General features: G+C 31.5%; 1 protein-coding gene across 1 annotated transcript in view; it reads left to right on the plus strand.

The window, feature by feature from the left end:
- Nucleotides 1–24,047, plus strand: part of LOC131851104 (glutamate receptor 1-like) — a 124,639-nt gene that overhangs the window by 94,799 nt on the left and 5,793 nt on the right. The window contains exons 11-15 of the mRNA XM_059201538.1: nucleotides 8,162–8,329; nucleotides 9,754–9,885; nucleotides 10,778–10,866; nucleotides 14,450–14,606; nucleotides 16,292–16,461. Of these exons, the coding sequence (XP_059057521.1) occupies nucleotides 8,162–8,329; nucleotides 9,754–9,885; nucleotides 10,778–10,866; nucleotides 14,450–14,606; nucleotides 16,292–16,461 (716 nt within the window). The remainder of the gene's footprint in view (nucleotides 1–8,161; nucleotides 8,330–9,753; nucleotides 9,886–10,777; nucleotides 10,867–14,449; nucleotides 14,607–16,291; nucleotides 16,462–24,047) is intronic.

The raw sequence follows: 24,047 nt of genomic DNA on the forward strand, positions 1-24,047 counted from the left end.
AAGAACATTTATGAATATCTCTGTTTCAAATAGTTTGGATGGATTTCTATTAATATTAATTGTTTACTTCTAAAAAAATTATTTGTTGTACAGTACTCATAGTACATATAGCTGTAATTATTTTAGGATTAGATGGCGGTTTAAGAATTGTCCAGGTTTATTTATTTATTAATTTATTTGGTACTTTCTCAAGATACATATGAATACTATAAATAATAATGTTAATGTTAAAATAAAAAACCTTTTTTAATACCGTTGTTAAAAATGGTAGAAATCATTACATAGTATAAAATAAAGTCGCTGTCGCTGTCTGTCCCTATATATGCTTAAATCTTTAAAACTACACAACGGATTTTGAAGCGTTATTTTAATACATAGAGCGATTCAAGAGGAAGGTTTATATGTATAATACTTGTACACCCGTGCGAAGCCGGGGTTGAAAAAATAAATCTATTTTCAAGGAATCGACACCGAATAAAATCCTATCTATTTCAAAAGGAAGCAGAGGATAAAATCGATTTACATTCTGTAGAGGTATGGGGTAACTACAGCCTCGCTTGCATCTTGGAGAGCGTCGTGTGTTATTGCATGAGTTAAACCAGTGTTGAGTTGCATTCAAAATTATAATATATCTAGCGAAATTTGGTACATCAAGTATGAAGTTTATTTTACTATTAATAATAATAATAAACTCAGGACAATTCACACCATTTCATCTAGACCCAATTTAAGCTAACTTTTTTTTTTATCTCAGGACAATTCTCACAGCGCTATAGAACCAAGTTAAGCTAGCTAAAGCTTGTGTTATGGGTACTAGATAACTGATACATATATATATATTTTGTAAATACATACATATTATACATAGGAAACACCCAGACCGATACAAACAATCATACTCATGAATACAAATGTTTAAGCCGTGCGAGGAATCGAACCCGCGACCATCGGTCGTAAAGCGGTGTGCTAGACCGCTAGACCACCGAGGTCGTCTAACTAAAGCTTGTGTTATGGGTGTTAGATGACTGATACAAATACATAGATATGTTTTTTTCGTAAATACATAGATATTATACATAGAAAAGAGTGAGACCGATACAAACAATCATACTCATCAATACAAATACTTGTGCCGTGTAGGGAATCAAATCCGCGACCATCGGAAGTAACGGGTTGTACTAAACCGCTAAATCACCGAGCTCAATAACCCGATCCACCAGGTCGCCAATGTTAAGATGCATTTTAGTTAATATAACTAAGTAGTCATTACTCGAGACATTCCTAACTTAACCATAGCTACTTACATTTATTATGTTCTTTGTATATACATATATAAATACTATATTATATTATTAAAAAGCATTAGCAAAAGGATATCTGTAAGGGCACTTGTATAAGATGATGACTTAGGCTTTAAAGCCGGCTACCGCAAGGGAAACCCCAAGTAGCGCCCGTGACTTGTGACACGGGTGTAGGTTTAAAGAGCTCTTTTAGAATGCATTAACACTCGCCTTCACTACTTGCAGCTTCCCCCCAGGCCCAACTAAGACCGTGATGAACCTATTCCTAATACAAATTACTTTAGTATCCAAAACACAACCGGCACGCTCTGCACTCGTCGACTGAATGCCGCGGCTCACCCAACTAAAGAGGATTATTCAACTACCGACCTCCTTATTTATAGACCGAAGTTAGTGTAGTAGGGAGAGAAGCGGAGGTAACGGTTATCTTCTGACAAACAACGTGGTTCGGTCTATAAATACTAGATGGCGCTATTTACCAAATAGATCATATTAGATACTCAATTATATTCATAATCTTACATAAAGGACCTACAACACCCACGTTATAACTCTGATGTTTTGAGCGTCTATATGTTACGGAACCATCTCACACTATGTGGGCGTATTCTTGTTTGTTACGTAATATGTAAAAAAAATAAAAAGCATCATAAAAATATTCAGCAAATACAAATATTTTCCAGTATTGCAATACAAAATCTGTACTAGAAACTGTAAAAACTATTCAATTAACGGATTTATCGCAAAGACCGAATGGATTTGCATAGAGATTTATTCTTGGAGATAAAATATTGCAGTTTATGAAAGTTCATGTTAACCAACGAGACTGTATAAAACCACATGAACGACTAAATGTAACGATTCCAATCCCTTTGTAAAATTGATTTACAGATCCCTTGTTCATACTTTGTTTTTCTTGGTAATATTATGTTATCTGTGGTATTACTATTGACAAGTACTCGATGAGTTAGACATCACTGTTAAATTGAGTTCCGCAGCTTATTCCAATGTTAAGAGATTATTTTGCTTCACTTATTTTGTATTGTATTCTTTTATGGGATACCTACTGTTATTGATTTCAATATTTGAATATATTACTACATATATTACATATATTACAAAAACATAACGTATATGCGGCTAGGGGGGAAAGGAATTATTAGTAATGTGGACTCTCGACCCCATTGCTAGCAATGTACCATGTCAGGTTAACCTCCACGCGGTTCCCCCTGGAAACCATCGTGATAAATGCCAGATGAATTTATCACGATGGGCTAACTGACCTAACCTCATTCCCATCTTATCATTCTCCACTGGTGCCCCGCCAGCGTAAACCGTTAGCGCAGACGGGTGCACCATTTCATTATCATATAAAAAAAAACGTTTATGCGACTTTTACTGCTCAATACCTGCTCTGTCTTCATCTGGGTGCTCATAACTGGACATGTTCATCGGTTAATCAAAATTCAAAAGTCATTTATTTATGTAGGACATTTTAGGCGCTTATGAACATGAAATATTTTATATTATAATTTTTCTCTACCGTCCAGTTCAGTATACAGATTCAATTGAGAAGAACTGGCAAGAAAGTCAATTGAAGTTCTTATTATATGTATGTTTTCTTTTTTAATAACCATGTTATTTACAATTGTGTCAGAATATTCTAGAAATACAGAGCTATAGATATTTTGTTGACTTTATTTATATGTATACTAAAAAATTCTGCCTCGAGTTACTCATTATTTACTACATATATATACCAAATATATTATTTAGTACAGATACTAGTATATGAGGAGACAGTCTGGAGAGTATAAGAATAAAAAGTTACATTTGATACTTAACGCATTTTATTCTTATTAATTCTAACATATTTTATCTTACTATGCTCTCACAGCTAACCAAAAGATGTATATTATGTTTTTATTATGTATTGGTAGTACATAGCTTAGAATATAAAAATTAAATATTGTATTAAACAAATATATTCTAAGGTAATCCCATTTAGTTACACTAAGAAGAAGTGGAAAGACGGGAACATCCGTCTAAAATGTATCTTACTATCTTTGTCATGAATAATACTGTAACTACCTATTCACATTTTTACTATATACATTTTAGCAACATGAAAGTGACGTTTTTACGAAATTTATATGAATATCGTGTAAGAATAATGGCAGATAAGCATTTTATTGGTATTATTTCTAACATATTATTTCTTATTATCCTCTTAACATGAACCAAAAGGAGTATATTATTTTTTAAATTATATATTGATAGTATATAGCTTACAATATAAAAATTAAATATTGTATAAAACAAATATTAATTTAATTATTATATATATATGATTCTCTAATGAAACGTTCAGTTGCTCAAAGATTTTTTTTTTATACAGAACTTTCCTATGGAGCTTTTAGTTTATTCAAAGTTACAACTTTGAATAACAGTCCGTGTCTACAATGTACACTCATACTTTATTTTTCATTGAAAGAAAGAAAGAAAGAAAGAAAGAAAGAAAGAAAGAAAGAAAGAAAGAAAAATATTTTATTCAGTGCAATGTAAAAAATACAATATACAAACGAAAAAAAAAGAGCAAATAAAATGTACATATAATTAAACTTAATTTACCATAATTAAAAAATTGATGATTGATTTTTTTTTATACTACTATGGTGGCAAACAAGCCATACGGCCCATCTGATGGTAAATGGTTACCGTAGCCTATGGACGCCTGAAACACCAGGGGTGTCACGTGCGCGTTTCCGACCCTTAATATACCCTTCTTGAAAAACTCCATGCATTAGTTATTGATATAACAATGTGACTACCTATTCACATTTTTCTTTATACATTTTAGCAACATGAAAGCGACGTCTTTACGAAATTTATATGAATATCGTGTAAGAATAATGGCAGATAAGTAATATACTCGACTATGGTCTACTCGCGAAATGATTTTCTTTGAGTCACCGCAAAAGCCGTATGGCTATGACGTAATATAAATAAAGTAATTTGGGTTCTTTCATGAGAATCGCTGTATGTATAAACATTTTTTAGGGAGAATAATATAATGGTATACTGTTTAATATTATTTAACAAGATAAAAATATGATATTTTGATACTAAACTTTTTTGTGTTCCCTTTTTATAATAAAGCTATATCTAAATTGAATTGTACAATTCACACAACGCCATCTAGGCCTAAGCTAAGCAGAACTTATACTACTAAACATCTGATAGAAATACTTAAATACGTTTTTACTGTTTTTTTTTTGTAATTACAAATATAATTATCATTATACATAGTATAAGACAAAGCCGTTGTCACTGTCTGTCCGTCCCTATGTATGCTTAAATCTTTAAAACAACGCAACGAATTTTGAAGCGGTTTTTTTAATAGATAGAGTGATTCAAGAGGAATGTTTATATATAATACATGTACACCCGTGCTAAGCCGGGGCAAGTGGCTAGTAATATACAATTATATATAGGATACAATCAGATCAATACAATAAATCATCCTTTATAATTACAAATGTTTATACCGTGCTAGGAATCGAACCCGCAACTATCAGAAGTAAAGTGCTGTGCTAAACCTCTAGATGATTGAAGTAGTCTGAATCAAACTAATCACTATACTATGTAGAACTATGTTAAAACAGTGTTTGTTTTTATTAAAACATGATTATGAATACGAGACTTACCGAGTTACACTTTGTTCAAAGTCGTTCTGGGAGTGAACACAGTGACTCCTCCAGCAGGCCGTAGGTCGCGTAAAAACATACCTGCAATAGACTACACTAACTTGTAGTATAATAGTAGAAATAAGGGTCTATTTGTTTGGGGAGAAACGGTATGTGGCCAAGCTGTTTCTATTTGAAATTACAAAGCGTAGAGACATGATATGTTGTTGTCAGGAATGGCAACGCTTGACGGCTATGACGAAGTGATTATCCGTAGATTCTGTCCATGTATACTTATATATATATATATATATATATATATATATATATTATAGGCGAAACTCGACTTCAAAAGTTGAGCCGTCAGTTTGTTTGCCGTTTCAGTTTGAACAAAACAAAGGATTAAGTAACAAATTATAGAAACGTGTGAATTCAAACTACTAACTAGCACTAACTCATTAGAGTCAAAATTTTAAATTGCATCAGTATTTCACCAACTGGTTGAGTTACTAAATAATAAGTTTATAGTGCAAAAAAAAAACAGTTACAAAAATGGACTTAGCTAAGGTTCTATATCTACTATACATATAACTTCACTTTTTATACTAATTTAAAATTTTTATGTAAACAAATCGATTGTATATAAAAAGTATATATACAAAAAAAGAAGAAACATATACAATATTTAAGTCTCAATATAACATTATGTCACTGCTAAAATTCGAGTAAATCAGTTTAAGCAGATCAGTCCCTACAAGCAGCACTAGTTCACGAGTATGACGGATGAGCCAGCCATCATTGCGCTCGAGCATATTTTATGGAGCCCAATGACAACGTCGCCAATGTCATGATGCATTTTAGTAAACATGACTGAGTAGTTATTACCTAAGACATTCAACCACATACTATAATCATTATTACACATATTGTTATTATTATAAGAATGCATGCGGCAATCAATACAAAATCTGTTAAGCTGTCACATTTCTCAATTACTCAAAACAAAAAAGCAATAACGATATGTGTAACTACTATAAAAAAGACCTAAAAAGATGATATTTTGATTTATTTAAAGATTATATATTGGATTATGTGAAAGATGATATTTTTAAAAGGATAGTAAGCTCAGAAATGACGTTTCATAGGGATCAGTGGAAGAAGATGATGTACTGCGCCGACCCCAAATAATGGGATAAAGGCAAGGCAATAATATGTACCTACTATAAATTGTATAGAGTTTACAGCTAATTTTCAAGAAATAGATACTGAATCTTTCCGTTAAAGGTCCTTGTTTATTGAGTTTCAGTATTTTGTAGTTATAAAGGATTCGAGATTTCTTCCCTTCGCGTTCTTTAACTTTTGGAAGAAAGATGGCAAATCTAATTCTAAAGCGGGATCACCTACACAGTTTTGTATATATTTTTAATTTTCTATTTTCCATCGTTGAAGTATATACTTCTGATTGTAACCAGGTTTTATGAAAAAGGTTTTATGCAAAAAAATGTGTTTCGTTTGTAGGTGTGAACAAACTTTGCCAATTTACAGCTGTCAGCGTACCAACTACCGCTCCCACAAATGTTTTAGCAACATTGGCATAGCGTAATTGACTTACAGTGTATAGTTTTACAATGTTTTATTTTCTATCAACATACATAGGATAATATTTTACGGAAGGTATTATATATGAATGTTATATGGTTATAAAGGCAGATGAAGCCCGAAAGAGATGGATGGACTATACGAAAAATGATATGGTAAGAAAGGGAGTAAGAAGTAAGGGATCATCAGTCTTTTTAGCTGTTGATACGACACGACTCCAACTTTTTCTTTAACTTGCTTGATATAGCTGCGTCTTGGTCTTCGCCTTCCTCTCTTTCCATCTATTTTTCCTTCAATAATGTTGTAATTAGTCCATCGTGACGTATCAAGTGCCCCAACATTTTCCCCCGTCTATTCATTAATGATCTAGAACTTTCTCATCCAGTCATAATTTTAATGACTCAATATATAGGCAATACAGATGGTTCTCTTGCATGTATTGAATGATATTAAAAGCGTCTACATCCGACCCTAATAGTGACATATTCATATAGACCTAACATAGACAAGTATTCGATCGGTCGGTGGGGAGAATCACCCTAAATTGCTTTGTTAAACGTCCCTCGTGTAGGTAAATTGTCAAAAATAATAATAACGGACGTTCTCCATCAGTGCTGTTTATACAAAGACTGACTTTATTCAAAGTCGTTTTCAAAGTCATCTTTATCTCAGCTATTTCAGCCGGTCTTTAGCTTGCTTTATAAGATGTATCACTTGAAGAATGAGATATGGTAGCGAAATTACAGATTACAAATATATAGTATCGTATTCATAGGAATGTTTTTTTTATAATACAGGGAACAAACGATGCGGCTCACCTGATGGTAAGTGATTACCGCCGCCCATGAGCACTCGCAACACCAGGGTAAATGTAAATACGTTGTCGGTTTTTAAAAAGGAATAAGCTCTTTTCTTAAAGGTTTCAATATCATATCGGTTCGGAAATACCATTGCTGGAAGGCGATTCCACAATGTGGTTGTGCGTGGCAAAAAGTTTCTAGAAAACCACACTGGGGAAGACCGCCAATTATCCAGATGATCAGGATGGTATCTTAGTTTCTGGCGGGTGGTACGGTGGTGAAAGTCAGCAGCTGGTATTAAATATGTAGTGTATGAGTACCATAAGCGTTACATGATGATGTGGTTGTAAGCAATAGTTATTTATATTCTGCATTTGAAATGTCCAATCGCGATAATTAATGGAAGCTTTCAGTTTTTCCATTGCAATTGTCGAACTTGAAGACATACCTATTTTCGAATATCACACATATATTTTTAACAGTATTTTTACGCGTTTTAGATCGTAACCTTTTGGAAATAAGAGAATTCGGCAATAAATAAAACATTAAAATATATTAAAACTATAATGTTTACACGTTAACATAAGAAAAATTCCTGAGATATAGTAGTGATATATTCTATAATAAAAAAATGTACAAACAATTAATATTACAATAGCCTGCATTATACTTTCAACAAATAGTTACCACTTACCATCAAGTGGTCCGTCAACTTACCTGCTAATTTTATTTTTTTTAAACTGTGTTGATGTTAAAAACTCTTTTTTTTTATTAGGATGCCGATATAGCGTTTGGACCGTTGTCCATAACGCCAGAACGAGAAAAACTGGTGGATTTTAGTGAACCGTTCCTGTCAATTGACAGTCCTATTACGAATAAAAGAATACCAAAACAACTGTCGGATACATTCAGCTTTCTGCGACCTCTGTCTAAGGAAATATGGGTGAGTGTTCAATAACTAATATTATTCATGAAATTGAATGTATTTTTGGCTGTAAATTAAAATAAGTGAAATATTCAATCACTTATAATTTAGAACGATGTATTAAAATTTCTGAGCAATATGTTTTAGCGATTTTATCAAATAGTTTTGGGTTCGATTCCCTTGTAACACAACTACACTTGTATTCATTTGGTTGATACATTATATAAGTAATAATAAATATTTTTGTACTATCAGTTATGAAGAAGTACAAGCTCTATTTAGATAACACATGTCTATTGTTATTTGTTTGCTTGTTTGTCATATCCACATCATAATAAAAGAGTACTGCTCACTGTTGAAAAGGGAATTTAATGTACTATTACCTGGCCACTCAATTTGGCATAGGAACCAAAATTTTAAACATAATTCTTCTAAATACAAATGATTGGACTACAAATACGGAGCAAGTAGAAGTTAGTTCATCTCCATAATAATTGACTTTGTAAAAACGGGAGGCTGCCTCGGGCATTCCCAAACATACTCGATAAAACCATACTCGTACAGTTATGACAGTTTGTTGTTGAACTGTCAAACTTTAATAATATTTTTAATATTATAATCTAACAAGTAATATCTTAACTTCATTCATAAATAATACAAAAAATATTGATAAATTCTATTGTACGTCTGTATGTAGTGATAGAAAAAAATATATATGTCATTTTCCTCCCCGTTGCATAGAACGGAAACAAGATACATATTGTACAGAAATCTCAAAACAAAACCCTTGGTTTACTATAGAGTAAACATAAAAAGTGATCAAAAATAGTGGCATTATGTTCTTATATTCCTTTATATTGGTTCTTATATTATAACAATACTATTACGCGTTTGAGATTAAGTAAAAATCTAGATTTTATAATGAGAACTAAAAAAGTATATTTTTTTTTAAACCAAACATGTGAGTTCTTTATATAAATAGGTTCACCTAAATAATAATAAAACCAGCAAAAGCTGAGAAAAAATAAAGAATAATAATAATAATAATCTCAGGACAATTCACACAGCGCCATCTAGTCCCAAGTTAAGCTCGCCAAAGCTTGTGTTATGGGTACTAGATAACTGATACAAATACATAGATTTTTTTTTTCGTAAATACATACATATTATACATAGAAAATACTCAGACCGATACAAACAATCATACTCGTGAATACAAATATTTGTGCCGTGCGAGGAATCGAACCCGCAACCATTGGACATAAAGCAGTGTGCTGGGCCGCTATACCATCAACATCGTTAAAATATTTGTTAAAGAATATTGTATGGGGTATTATTACGAGTTTCCCATGGAGAGTGTGATTTATGTTCATATTAATATGTTTTTATTCCGTTATTATATTGTGGTTATATTATACTATAGTAAAAAAATATCTTTGCAGTTATGCGTCCTGTTTAGCTTTTTTGCTGTCAGCATCGTACTATTTCTGGTATCTAGATTTTCACCACATGAGTGGCGATCTGTATCAATATCGGATACACATTTGGATCATCCGATCAGCAGCACTAATGAGGTATTTTTAATACTCATATATTTAAGTATGCAGTATATATTTTTTATTCAAGTAACTTTACATATTAACTTAACGTTTGGTTAATATTGCAATAATTTTTAAATACTCATAGATCTTAGGTTCTAGCCTAATATTAATCTATACATATAAATAAAATTTGAGTGTCTGTTTTGTAATATTGAAATAACCGTTTTACTATATGCATATAAATACGGTACACACACCAACATAACATTTTTTACAATTTTTGTCTGTCTGTCTGTTTGTTTCGGCTAATCTCTGAAATGACTGGACCGATTTTGACAGGACTTTTATTGAACGGTAGGTGATGTAATAAGGAGTAATTTGGCTAATTTTTATAGTCGCGAGTACAGCTAGTAAATAATATATTTCAACTATGTAAGTAGTTAAACAATTATGAAAGTTCAAAATATTTTATGTGCATATTGCACATAATCTAGATGATTATTTAGAAGTGACTTACTAAAGTTAATTACCGTTTAGTTTAGACTTGCAGTAAAACTATTTATTTAACGTTAGAATCTTATCTTGTAACGAGATAATTTACACTAATATAATGAAATATGGCAAATTATGTAATATTACATTTTAATTATAATTATGTAATATTAAATTAATTATTATAAAACAAAATATATGGTATTAAGTTTAAAATTAATGCACGTAAATTAATAGAATTTAGATTTTTTTATTTATAATCGTAATTATTATATAATAATTACTTTATATTAATGACTATTCTTATAATATTCAACATATAATATATGTTTTAAATTTAATTCAAAATTAAATGATCTTTTTAGTTTGTTAATATTATTGTAAATATATAATTATAATGATAATTTGTTTTAACTGTATATATATTTTCTAGATAATTCTACACAATGAATTCAGTATCTGGAACTCATTTTGGTTCTCGCTGGGATCGTTTATGCAGCAGGGCAGCGACGTCGTACCGAGGTAGGTACTCTTATATCGGACTAACTGTGCCCGCGACATCTTTCGCGTTGCTATCAAAAGCACTAATGCGATTATCTTTTGATACTAAATTTGATTACCATAAAAAAAGTGTAGAAAATCGAGGTTCTGGAGATCAGGAGCGTTTGTACTTTATTATTGAATTAAATACACTTATGAGGTTACAACCGTATATTGATCTAAACGTGCGTATAGATTTTTTATTTCGGACTACTCTAATGATGTTGGCCGCAGCTGGCCTTTACAGCTTCACCGGACGTTAGGGGGTGAGTGCAGCTGGCACTCCAAACCCGCGGAAGGACTTATGGAGCGGCTGAAGGCCAACTCCCGCCTGACAGATACGACTTTAGTCTGAGGGCACCACTAGGAGTCCGAACCTCGGCTCAGGCCGTCGTAATATCGATCCTCGTTTGAATTGGACGGGGGGTCGATCGGAGGGGTGCATATAGAAAAAAATACATATCTACATAAGGTATGACAAAATAATCTTAATAGCGTGTTTTAGAAATATGTATGGAAAAATACAGCGCCATCTAGTTGTACTAGTAGAAAACTATTTTGACTCGAACAAAAAGTTATAGTGAGTTATTCTTAAAAGATATACATATACTGTCGTGGATATTTTACAGATCATTTAAAGAGGAATCATTCTTTCATACTATATTTTGTACGCAGCGCACGCAACTGAAGCCCTCACATATGAATATTTTTCCGCATTTATGCAACATTTTTCACTGATACTTCGCTAATATTGGTCGTTAGTTTAATGTTATATAGCTTAAAGCTTTCCTCTGTAGTTGAACTGTCCAAAACAAAATTTTTTTTTCAATTCGAACCAGTAGTTCCTGAGATTAGTATATTCAAACAAACAAACACTTCAGCTTTATAGTATTACTAACTACTCGCTCCGGCTTCACACGGGTAGATGTATTATATATATATAAACCTTCCTCTTGAAATCTGTTAAAAAAACAGATTCAAAATCCGTTGCGTAGTTTTAAAGATTTAAGCATACATAGGGACTATGTAATATACTATGTAATGCTAAATATATATATACGTTGAAATACCAAAATTACGACCCGCAAATAAAGTTTTTCCAGAAAACCTCAACAAAATCTGTTGCCACAGCGCTATCACTTTTAATACTGACCGTATAGCTTGCTATATTGCATACTCAACTGTTTATTGAATTCTAAATTAAATTCCATGCCTTGAATGAAAAGATTCCTGTTTAAATACGTATCTGACTTTAGATATCACATATCTTTTCTTAATATCTGTGCATTGATTGTATATCTTTCTGCTATTATCATAGTATATTACTTTGTCATTTTTTTATTAATATTCATGGGTTTACGCTTGGTCTTACCTCATCTAATGAGAGAGACCAAGTTAACTTAGACTTATTTTGTCAAATAGTCCTCCCATCTTAATTTGTCTATTAAAAATTCATAATATAACATTGAATTCGAGAATACATATGTTCATCTATACCGAACCGCAGTTATAGTTTTGTTGTGTGGCTGCCGGCCGGCCACCGTTTGTGTATATTACAATCAGTCGCCAAAATACAAACTTGAAGACACAACATCGTTACATTTAAATTTAAATACTAAATACCACTTCTGCTGAAGTAAACAGAAAGCAACTTTAACACAATCAACACATAATAAATATATATGTTTTTTATTACATAGTAGAAACATATTACGTTATCTGTGGTAGTAATAAACAAGCATAATATTAAAATCTTACTTAGTGGTAATTATTAAATTACATGTTTTTTTGACAATTAAATTTTACACAAAGTTACATTTTACTTCCATGACGTTTCGAATAGGTTGCACTAGTCATACTCACGAGGCCACGAGTCTCTCTGAACAATAATAAAATATTATATGGCAATTATTGTAATATATATATGTATATATATCTATATATAATATATAAATATAATATATAACTATAAAGAATACTTATATTAATTTGAATAAAGATTATTTATATTTCAAATAAAGTTGTAAGCTTGATGTACAAATATATTTCATGATATTAAAAAACGATTATGATTTAATCTTATATATAAAATTCTCGTGTCATGTCGTGCCGTTTTGGAGGAGTATGGTAATGTTAGTTACCATACTCCTCCGGAACTCCTTGACCGATTATCATGAAATTTTATATACACATTCAGTAGGTCTGAGAATCAGGTACTGTATATTTTTCATACCACTAAGTGATAAGGACAGTCCAGCCCTAACATTACTTTTTAATTTTGAAGAAAATTTTTTTTTTGTAATAACGTATTAAAAATACATACAACCCTAAATTTAGACTCTTCTACCACCAGCCCTTATTTTTTAATAGCATTATAGGTACTTAAATTTATATGGCAATACAACGTTTTCCGGGACTACTAGTAATATATGTAGGTATTAATATGAGTTGCCTGATCTAAAAATAAATATCAACATAAATATGAGATGCCAACGTTGCTATAATTGTTCCGATAGTCGTAATGGCGAACGATCTTATAGCGAAGAGTCTCGAACATCATCTCAAGAGGTTGTTAGGTCAAGGGTCCGATCCAATAGTACTTCTTGGCCATGGTTCGTATACTAAGGAACTTTCCGCGCTATGACGTCAGCGAGAAACTTCGATTCCGCTTCAGGCGGTGCATCACTATATAATGTAGAATTTAGATTTATGTTTTAATATTAAAATAATATTATAAAACAAAATGGAAAAAATAATAAAAGATAATAATAATGAAATCGTGCGTGTTCGGGACAAGCATCTTTTATAAATAAATGAACGCCGGGTAAGAAGGAGGCACGATAATCACCTTGTTATGTCTACCGATGCGAGATACTACTTGTAATAAAATTACTTATCTATATTCTTTCTCTTTCACTGGGAAAATGACAGAAACGTGTGGGAGTAACATTACATGAAAGGGGAGCTTTATTGCTCGTTCAATTTATATTTAGCTTAATTTAAATGTTGTATACAAATTACAGACGTAAGTAATAATCATTTGAGTTTATAATTCAATAATATTGTTATGATAAAGGTACGTATAATGAACATCTAGATATACTTACCTTTTAACATGTTTAACTCGTTACGAGAAGAATTTTCCCATCAGCGACTTATGTTCTGTGCGGCGGCGCGCACTACCGCGTCCTTATCCCTCTCTAGGGAAACGATTTTCAATGTTCTTACGGGAATAAAAAAGAGATCGATATATGTTTGTGGTTCTGTTTTCGGGTATATATTAGTACAATTATTTGCTGTAGCTGAATCAAGTATTGAAAATTTTAGATATGGCAATTCTTTTTTTTGAATTTGGAATATTTTGTTTGTATAACAAACAATGTCAGAATATGCGCATATATTACAGCCTTATGGACTCTGAGTCTCGACTCCGATAGTTTGTTTAGATTCACATGTATATTTCAAGGAGTAATAACACTGCAAGCTATACTTTGAAATATTCTATCTTCAAGTTTAGGAAATTTATTAAAAATTACTAATAGTGTATATTTTGTTATTTAAACAGGTCTTTATCAGGACGAATAGTGGGCACTGTTTGGTGGTTTTTTGCCTTAATCCTGGTTTGTTCTTACACGGCAAATTTGGCAGCATATCTCATAGTGGAGCGTATCACTGAACCACCTCAGACCGTCAGCTATCCAGCAGGCTTGGCACAATCAGAAGTAAGAGACACAATATTACAAACTTCAGGTAACAAATGGCGCTTGGTTGTTTACAGAACAGATGCAACAGCGACTGCAGTATAATCATAATAGCGTGTATGATTCTTCTTCTATAATTCATTTCATTCTGTGTCATCTTCTTCGTTTGTTTTGTTATTACTTTCTTTGTCTTTTATTTTGTCTCTACTATAGTAATGTTGTGAGTATTTTTTTAAATTGTTATTTAGAATATAAAATTCATTGTCCATTTTGATAATTGCATCACTGCTCTATTCGTTTTTGTTTAACTTTAACTACATATAACTACATTGCGGATTTAACTCGCAACACGAATATTTTCAAACCGCTACAATATTTCATCCATTAATAACGAATTCATCTCTAAAACACTGACAATTTATCTCTAATTATTCGTCTGTTAACTCCCTAAAACATTTTTATTATTGTCACTTCTACACATGATTATCATACTATTAAAATCATTCAACATTGTCGCATTATATTTTAATCTTATCCGTTTATCGGCTACTAGCAAAGCAGTGTAAGCAAAAAACCTTATAATTGACACTATAATCAAATACAAATAAATTCCCACTACCAATGTAGTCGAAGATACTATTCGAATAAAATCGCATAGTGAGTGCGACTATAGATACAAAAAATAAAACTTACTGAAAACATTACTTTTGGAAACATTACTATTAATATAATAATATTATTTTGTTTAATTCCGTTACGATCAGCATGTGTGGGACCACAAATATTCAGTGCGGAAACATTATCACCGCTACTGGAACCGTTATGACGTTCTCTATCGGTGATCAAATTCCGACCATTATTGAGTCTACCCGCATATTGAAACACGTGTTTACCCTCTAAATGAGGTATTATCAGACGATTGAATAGACTTCGTATATATCTTGGAATCCTAGTATCAGTTAGCAAAGTGGCCAGATTTCTGTATTTAATATTTGTGGTCTCACGCGTGCTAATGGTAGCGGAACTAAACAAAATAATAATAAATCTATTAAGTAATAAAATAGACTTCCGCATAATAACAGTGAGTACCTCCATAGATACAAAAATTAGAACTGAAAACATCCCTTTTGGTACTTGAATAGTAATATTATTTTGTTTAATTCCGCTTCGATCAGCAGGTATGAGACCACAAATATTTAGTGCGGAAACCTGATCACCGCTACTGGGAGCGGTGATCAGATGCGGACATTCTCTATCGGTGATCAAATTCCGACCATTATTGAGTCTACCCCTTTATTTAAATTAGTGTATCGTCTCCGAAGGAAGTATTATCATTATTATATTAGTAGTATGCATTGAATAGACTTCGGATATATCTTGGAAACCTAGTGTCAGGTAGTAAAGTGGCCAGGTTTCTGTATATAATATATATTTGTGGTCTCACACGTGCGTGGTAGCGGGATTAAACAAAATAATATAAATTGATTAAGTCATAAAATGTAGTCATAATATGCATTTCTCTGGGTTCCTTAATAATTGTATAAATTTCCTATATTAATATTATATACGGGAAATATTAGATTTCATTATATGGTAATTTCTTTGTTGTGGATGATACCAAATTTTTTTTTTATGTTTTGTATAGATAGACTAGAGTTTTAGCTCAGTAATATTAATGAATTTTGTTAATTTATGGTGCATTTTAGGGTTCATTCTTTTCGGGTTATCCAGTGAGAGACACGGTATCAAACGATGGATCCATTGCGTACTATTCTATGGAAAAAGGCCCTGAAATGACGTGCAATACGATATCCAGAGTATGTAAATATAAACATACCGAGCTTGCTATCGCGACACCAAAAGGATCTCCTATGAGGTAAGACCAGTTCTCAGAAATAATATAGTAACTATATGTATATTATATGTGACCAGTTTATTGCAAGGGTAAAGCTATTATTATAAAAAAAATCTTATCCTAGTGAAGATCACGTGTTATGGTAACGTGGTCAGTTCATAGACGACGGTTACCACTCACCATCAGGGAGGTCATCAGACTGATCATGATTCCAGTAAACATGTTCATACATGATGTTTTTAAAATCATCCAGACCAGACATTATATTAATCCTATAAAATTCTCGTGTCACAGTGTTAGTAGCCATACGCCCCCAAAACGACTTGACCGATTTTGATAAAAATTTATATGTATTTTTGGTAGGTCTGAGAATCGGCTACTATCTATTTTTCATACCCCTAACTGATAAGGGTTGTCCAACCCTAACATTTTATTTTTTATTTTTTGGGTAAAATTATTATTTTTAATTTTATTATGTGTCATTAAAAATACATACAACCCTAAATTTTCACCCTTCTATCACCAATCCTTATTTTTTTATAGCGTTCTTAATTTATATGGTAAAACAAAGTTTGCCGGGACAGCTAGTCTACTCGTAATATATAAAATTCTCGACTCACAGTGTTAGTAGCCGTACTCATCCAAAACGACTTGACCGATTTTGATAAAATTTCATTTGTATATTCGGTATGAGAATAAGTTGTTATCTATTTTTTATAATATGTTCATTATTTTATTATCTTTAATTTTTACGATACGCTATTAATGCATAAAAAATAGGCACACTCCTAAATTTTCACCCTTCTACCCGTAAATTACTAATATAGTTATAAAATATAACAATATTAGTAGATTTACTTTACGGGTCAGCGAATAACTATATAAAATGAATGCAATGGACATAATAATTTGACCGCGGTAGTCTAGCGGTCTAGCGCACCGCTTTACGTCCGATAGTCGCGGGTTCGATTCCTCGCACCGCACAAACATTTGTATTCACGAGTATATTTGTTTGTATCGGTCTGGGTGTTTTCTATGTATAATATGTATGTATTTACGAAAAAATATTATCTATGTAAAAGTATCAATTATCTAGTACCCGTAACACAAGCTTCAGCTAACTTAACTTGGGACTAGATGGCGCTGTGTGAATTGTCCTGAGATTATTATTATTATAATATTAAAAATAAATATTCATTCTTATGTCCATTAGCCAAGTATTTAAAGTCAGAACTTCGTCATCTATTTTAGTCATTAGACGTGGAATTTCCACTAATCCTTAAATACGTCTTCCTTAGTTTGCAAACGAGATCCTGAGTACAAGTTTCTGAGTACTATATTCCAAAATTCAATTTAATATTATTGTTATAAGTTAGATTAAGTTATAAATTATTAGAATTGTAAAGAAAATAGAACTCTTATACAGATAAACTTATATATTTTATATTGGTATATTAGTATTTTTATATATTTGCATCTGTATATATATGTATTATTTTTCTGTATCTATTTGTTATCATTTTTGATTTTTTTTTTCTTTCAATTAATTATTAAAGTGCACCGCCTTATTATCTCTGATCAACGCGACTGTTGACTGGTAGAGAATGCCATCAGGCATTAAGTCCGTCATGTATACATTTTTGTGTGCAAAAGAATAAATAAATAAATAAAAATAATTAAATCATAAAAGATTCTTTAGGTATAAGTTTTCTTGTTTATCTGTTGAGAAATGAAAAATTATCTTTAATATTATGATGAAATAGAAATATTTTGATTAAATATTAGTATCTATAAGTTTGTTTAATACATTTTTTTTATAATTATATTGCTACTATTTGTTTATATTGTATTTGTTTATATTGTATCTATTATATTGTACTTACCTTTTTTTTATTGGAAGACAGCTATACATATGTGTGTAAAAAAATTGCTTGCCTAAAATATATGAGTAAATACAATCATTCTTTTGTCTTACTAAATAGTCCATCTTTATGATACTAACTCTATAGTCGGTCCTCTAGACAGTTGAATATTTAATGGAAAGAACTTTCATAAACATATAGGACACATATAACAGTAAATAATGCTAAAAGTGCGGAGTTTGACATAATAATAAAAAAAGATAAACACTTTAAAATAACATTTTGCTAAAACTGGAATACACTATTTTAGAGAATTCGCTTGAAAAAATCAACATTGCTGCCTAAAATTTATGATAACCAGTTATTGAAAATCACTGGCGGCGAAACTGGTGACGTCATGCATGCTTTGACCAGTGAACCAACGATATTGCTCATAGCTACCGTTTCGCACTGCGTACCCCTTTGATAAGAAACATTCACTCTATTAGTTGGGAATTGCTTTTTAAAATATTTTAGAATAGAATAGAAATTAATTTATTCAAATAAACATAATTAAAGCACTTTTGAATAGTCATAACAATTTTTTATATCTACCGCTCCTTTGGAAAGCTGTCTCATCACAAGAACGAGCAAGAAATGCATATTCAGTAGGTCTGAGAATCGGCTACTATCTATTTTTCTATAAGTGATAAGAGTTGTCCACCAATAACATTATTTTTTTGTGCAAGAATATTTTAATCATATTGTTTTATTATGTGTCATTAAAAAATTCATACAACCCTAAATTTTCACCCTTCTATCACCAACCCCTATTTTTTACAGCGTTATTAATTTATATATCAAAACAAGGTTTGTGAAACTTGTGTGTTGCTATTTTAAATAATCCTTGTAAGTTTACATTTACAAGTCGAAACGTGTGAATACAAACTACCAACCAGGACTAATTTATTTGGGTCAAATATAAATATACAATAAGATTAAATCAGTCGTAGTGATAAGAGCAGACCAGTCCCTACAAGCAGCACTCGTTCACGAGTATGACGGATGAGCCAGCCATCACTGCACTCGATCATATTTTAGGGAGCCCAATGACCCAATTTCATAACATTTACCTAAAACTTGATAATGTACTCGTATATACGATTTGTAGCACGATATGAAAATTGAATTGAGTTATATTCAAATTCAAAATTCAATTTATCTTCATTCATGTAGGTTTATTACAGACTCTTATAATATGTCAAATCTGCCGTCAGTTCGGAATGATTTCGAGATGTGAAGAACTGACGAAAAACACCGCTCGTATACTTTTCAAATGAAAGTCGTACATGATAATTTAATTATACATATTCATTTTTAAATTCAAATTTGAGAGAATATAGTGACCATCTGCTTATGCTATTGCAAATAGTCTAATCAATGTTCGTAACCCAAACAGACCGGTTCCCACAAGCAGCACCAGATCACGAGTATGACGGATGATAATATATACGCTATAGAGTCTAAAGTAAAAATAATTGTATGATAAAGGATTTTTTATTCTGCGCCCCTAAGTGCCACAGATTACTATGGGGTTGTTTACTACGTTTATTTGGGGGACCTATATTTCAGACTTGTCAAATATAGAATAGATTAAAATAACAAAAGAATACAATAAACACTTTTTAATAGTCATCATTTGGACCGCTTGTTTACCATTACTAGAAATAATTTAATTATAGAATAGAAAATACTATAATAATGTAGTGCAAAAGTTCGGATATTGACGTGTTTTCTAATTAATTAACAATACTTTTTCAAACAAAAATCGAACCTGTCTATTAACAGTTAAAGTTGAAATCAAATAGTAATTTATTCATATATACATATCTATAGAGATGCGTATGTTATTATAATATAATAAAAAGAACTTCTAAATATTTACACGTGCCGTGGCAACCAGTCATTAACTCAACACTAAGATTAAGTAAACTTGAACTTCTTGCAAGTAATAACAATCCTTACTTCCTTACTAATATTATAAATGTAAAAGTAACTCTGTCTGTCTGTCTGTCTCGCTTTCACGCCTAAGCTACTAAACCGATTTAAATGAAATTTGGTACACAGATAGTCTAGACCCCGAAAAAGGACATAGGCTACTTTTAAATGCGAAAATAGGGTTGTAAGAGGTTGAAAGAGGAGATGAAAGTTTGTGTGGAATATCGTCATTTTCAAAGCTTGAAACTTATTTCTTATGCTGATGATTAAATATAAATAAATATGACATTCAAAATTTGTAAAAATGTTACTCTTAAGAGAGTAAAAAAAATAGGGAATGAAAGTTTGTATGGAAATTCGTCATTTTTAAAAGCAGAACGATAAAACTTTTTTCTTTTGCTATTTTAAGTTAGACAATTGAATAATTTTTCTTTATTTGATCATTCTAATACGCGGACGAAGTCGCGGGTACAGCTAGTTGTAAATATAGTGGATGACTTCTTAAACGCTAAATATATAAAAAAAAATTTGCTAAGTAGTAATGTATATATTACAGTAAATAAATCGTTACATAGACGAGCATTGTAACGACGGTTGCCTACCATTTGAACTCAACAAAGGGAAGATTAAAGAAAAGTGCCCACCTTTTATAGTCTTTTGGGAGCCCTTTCGAACCCCGTATTTTAGGGATAATTTACGGATTTTAACACTAATGGCCTAGATTTCCCAAAGGTCAGAAAGTGCCCTAATATTAGTATTAAATATTTTATTTAATTATTGACTTTTGTCATCATTTTATTGTGTTTACAGGAAACTTTAAAGGAATTATTTATCAATTCCATTGTTTAGTTAAAATTAAAATTGTTTATTAAATTATTTTTTATACTTAAATCGATATTGTAATTACATAATATTGACAATGTTTTAATGGTTTAAATAATATAGCAACAATGTAACAATCACAGTTAAATATATTTTTCAGTAGAAGTATATTATATTCAGCATATAAAATAATCCTTTGATCAGAGCTACCTAATATTCCTTATAATCTAAAAACATTTGGCAAAATCTTTTCAACTTAGGAAACTTTATTTTTATCACCAAAATTAAAAGAAATCGAATATATATCTAATGAAAACCCTACCCCCATTGATAGTAGAATTAATCATTGAACCAAACTTATCAGAACAAAAAGAGGACATTTATAATAGACAAAAACCTCAAAAATCATCTATACATATAAATAAAATTGAAGTGTCTGTTTGTAATATTAAAACAACCGTTTTTTACTACATGCATATGAGTATAAATACGGTACATACACTTTAATATAATTTTTTACAATTCTTGTCTGTCTGTCTTTTCGTTTCCGCTAATCTATGAAAGGGATGGGCTAATTTTGACGGGATTTTTTTTTGGCAGGTAGCTAATGTAATAATGAGTAACTTACTACTACTTTTATTTTAGAAAAATAACGTTAAATTCCATGCGGACGAAATCACGAGTACAGCTAGTAGTTAATATAAAAACAGAAAACACATAAAGGTTGTACAGAGTAAGTTACTATTTTTACTTCAAAATACAGGCTAAAAATATTCTAACAATAACTGATTCACTAATCTGAAAAACTATCTGTGGCATACATAACATTAATATGACTAACTGTACAGAACCTTCTAAGTCAGCTGATGGAGCTAAAATAGCAATATCCGTCCGAGAAACCGATCCATAGCAGTTTATTTAATGGTGTCTTAAGGGTAACTCAAAATAGAACGGCTCGGCGGTTCGCGGCTTCCATTATTATGGGGCGGGACTGAAAATAAAAGAGGGAGCACGCTGTAATACGTAGTTATACCCCGGGATGAACTCCAACGTAAATTCTCACTACAGCTCCCACTATCAAGCTGAAATCTCGCTCTATGCGGTAATTCCCAGCTGAATACTGAAAAGTCGTAAATTTACATGGGCCCCGTCAGGAAAGTCGGTGCTGTACATTTCGAATTTATAACACCCCATTTTTATGGTACCCACTAGTACCTACGTACGTACGTGATTTTTGACAACAAGTTAAAAATTTACATTTTATATGATGCGAACGTGGTTTTACGATGGAGATGAGTCGTAACGGAATTTAACGATATACCTAATTCTGTTCCTGGGAAACTAAGTGTAATGTCAAGCAATACTAACGTATGAGTATATTGAACTAGCGTCTTGCTGCCGCTTTGTCCGGGTGACCACCTTTGGTTGGTACAAGTATTGGATATAAATTTTATGATAATACTAGCTACTACTATTACTTCGTCCGCGTGGTAGTTTATCCGTGAAAGAGTACAAATAACCATCAACAAACAACAAACAACTTCCACGTTTATATTATTATTAAGATTATAATCATTGGCTTCTATAAGCTTAGACTTATTTAACCTAAATATATTATATTGAACCTCGGTGGTTTAGCGGTCAAGCACGCCGCCTTACGACCGATGGTCGCGGGTTCGATTCCTCGCACGGCACAAACATTTGTATTCATGAGTATGATTGTTTGTATCGGTCTGGGTGTTTTCTATGTTTAATATGTATGTATTTACAAAAACTAAAAAAATATATCTATGTATATGTATACTGATACATATACATAGATATATTTTTTTAGTTTTTGTAAATACATTATAGGTACTAGATAACTGCTAGATACAGTTATCTAGTACCTATAACACAAGCTCGAGCTAGCTTAACTTGGATCTAAATGGATCTCTGTGTGAATTTTTCTGAGATTATTATTATTATTATTACAATCGATACAGACAGACCTACTGTAATAATAAATTTAGCATTTAAATCCCCAGTTTAAGCATTATTGTCATGGCTTTAGTTCTACAATCGAATCGGCTCCACTAACCAGCTTAGAACATACATTCGACCGTATCCAATCAAGTCTCCACCACGAAAAAACATTCGCATCCACTTTCGATAGCCATTCTAAGTTTAATTACTAAAACGACAAGTTCCCTTTTCCATTGCACGTTTTACCTATTTCCCCTATTGTAAAAAATTACAATGGTTAAAAGTTACATTTTGACAATTGGACTCCGAACGACGTCCATTTTAAACTATGCAACGATTGACGGAAAGTAGTTCAAGTGGAGGTATCTATGTAATGTGTCTGATGACTGAGAGGTGCTGAGGTTTAATAAGGAAAATATGGAGATAAAATGCATCTAATTTGACAGCGATATATAATAAATAGATAGTAACAATAAAGAATATGTCAAAGAATATTATTATACAATACAAAAATAGTATAAAAACTTATCAAGGAGTTCGCTACTGTAGTTGTTAACAAAATTTTATAGAAAGACTTTTGAATAGTCATATTGACTTTAATCTTGCAGTCATTCAAAACGCAGACTCGTCATACGAAGAGTGATAAGGAAACTTGCGTGTTGCTCTTTTAAATAGATGTTGTTTAGTATTATATTTATAAGAATTTTTATGTATAAAATATAAAGTACAAATATCAAACTTGACATCTATACATCTATTCATATAAATAAAATTGGAGTGTCTGTTTGTAATACTGAAATAATCGTTTTTTACTACATGCATATGAATGTAAATACGGTACATATACCAAAATATTTTTTTTTACAATTTTTGTCTGTCTGTCTGTTTGTTCCGGGTAATCTCTGAAATGGCTGGACCGATTTTGACGGGACTTTTTATGGCAGATATCTGATTTAATAAGAAGTAACTGAGTCTACTTTT

The sequence above is a fragment of the Achroia grisella genome, unplaced genomic scaffold (assembly GCF_030625045.1).
Source record: "Achroia grisella isolate CSIRO2021 unplaced genomic scaffold, CSIRO_AGI_Agris_v1 utg1173, whole genome shotgun sequence".
Taxonomy (NCBI): Eukaryota; Metazoa; Arthropoda; class Insecta; order Lepidoptera; family Pyralidae; genus Achroia; species Achroia grisella.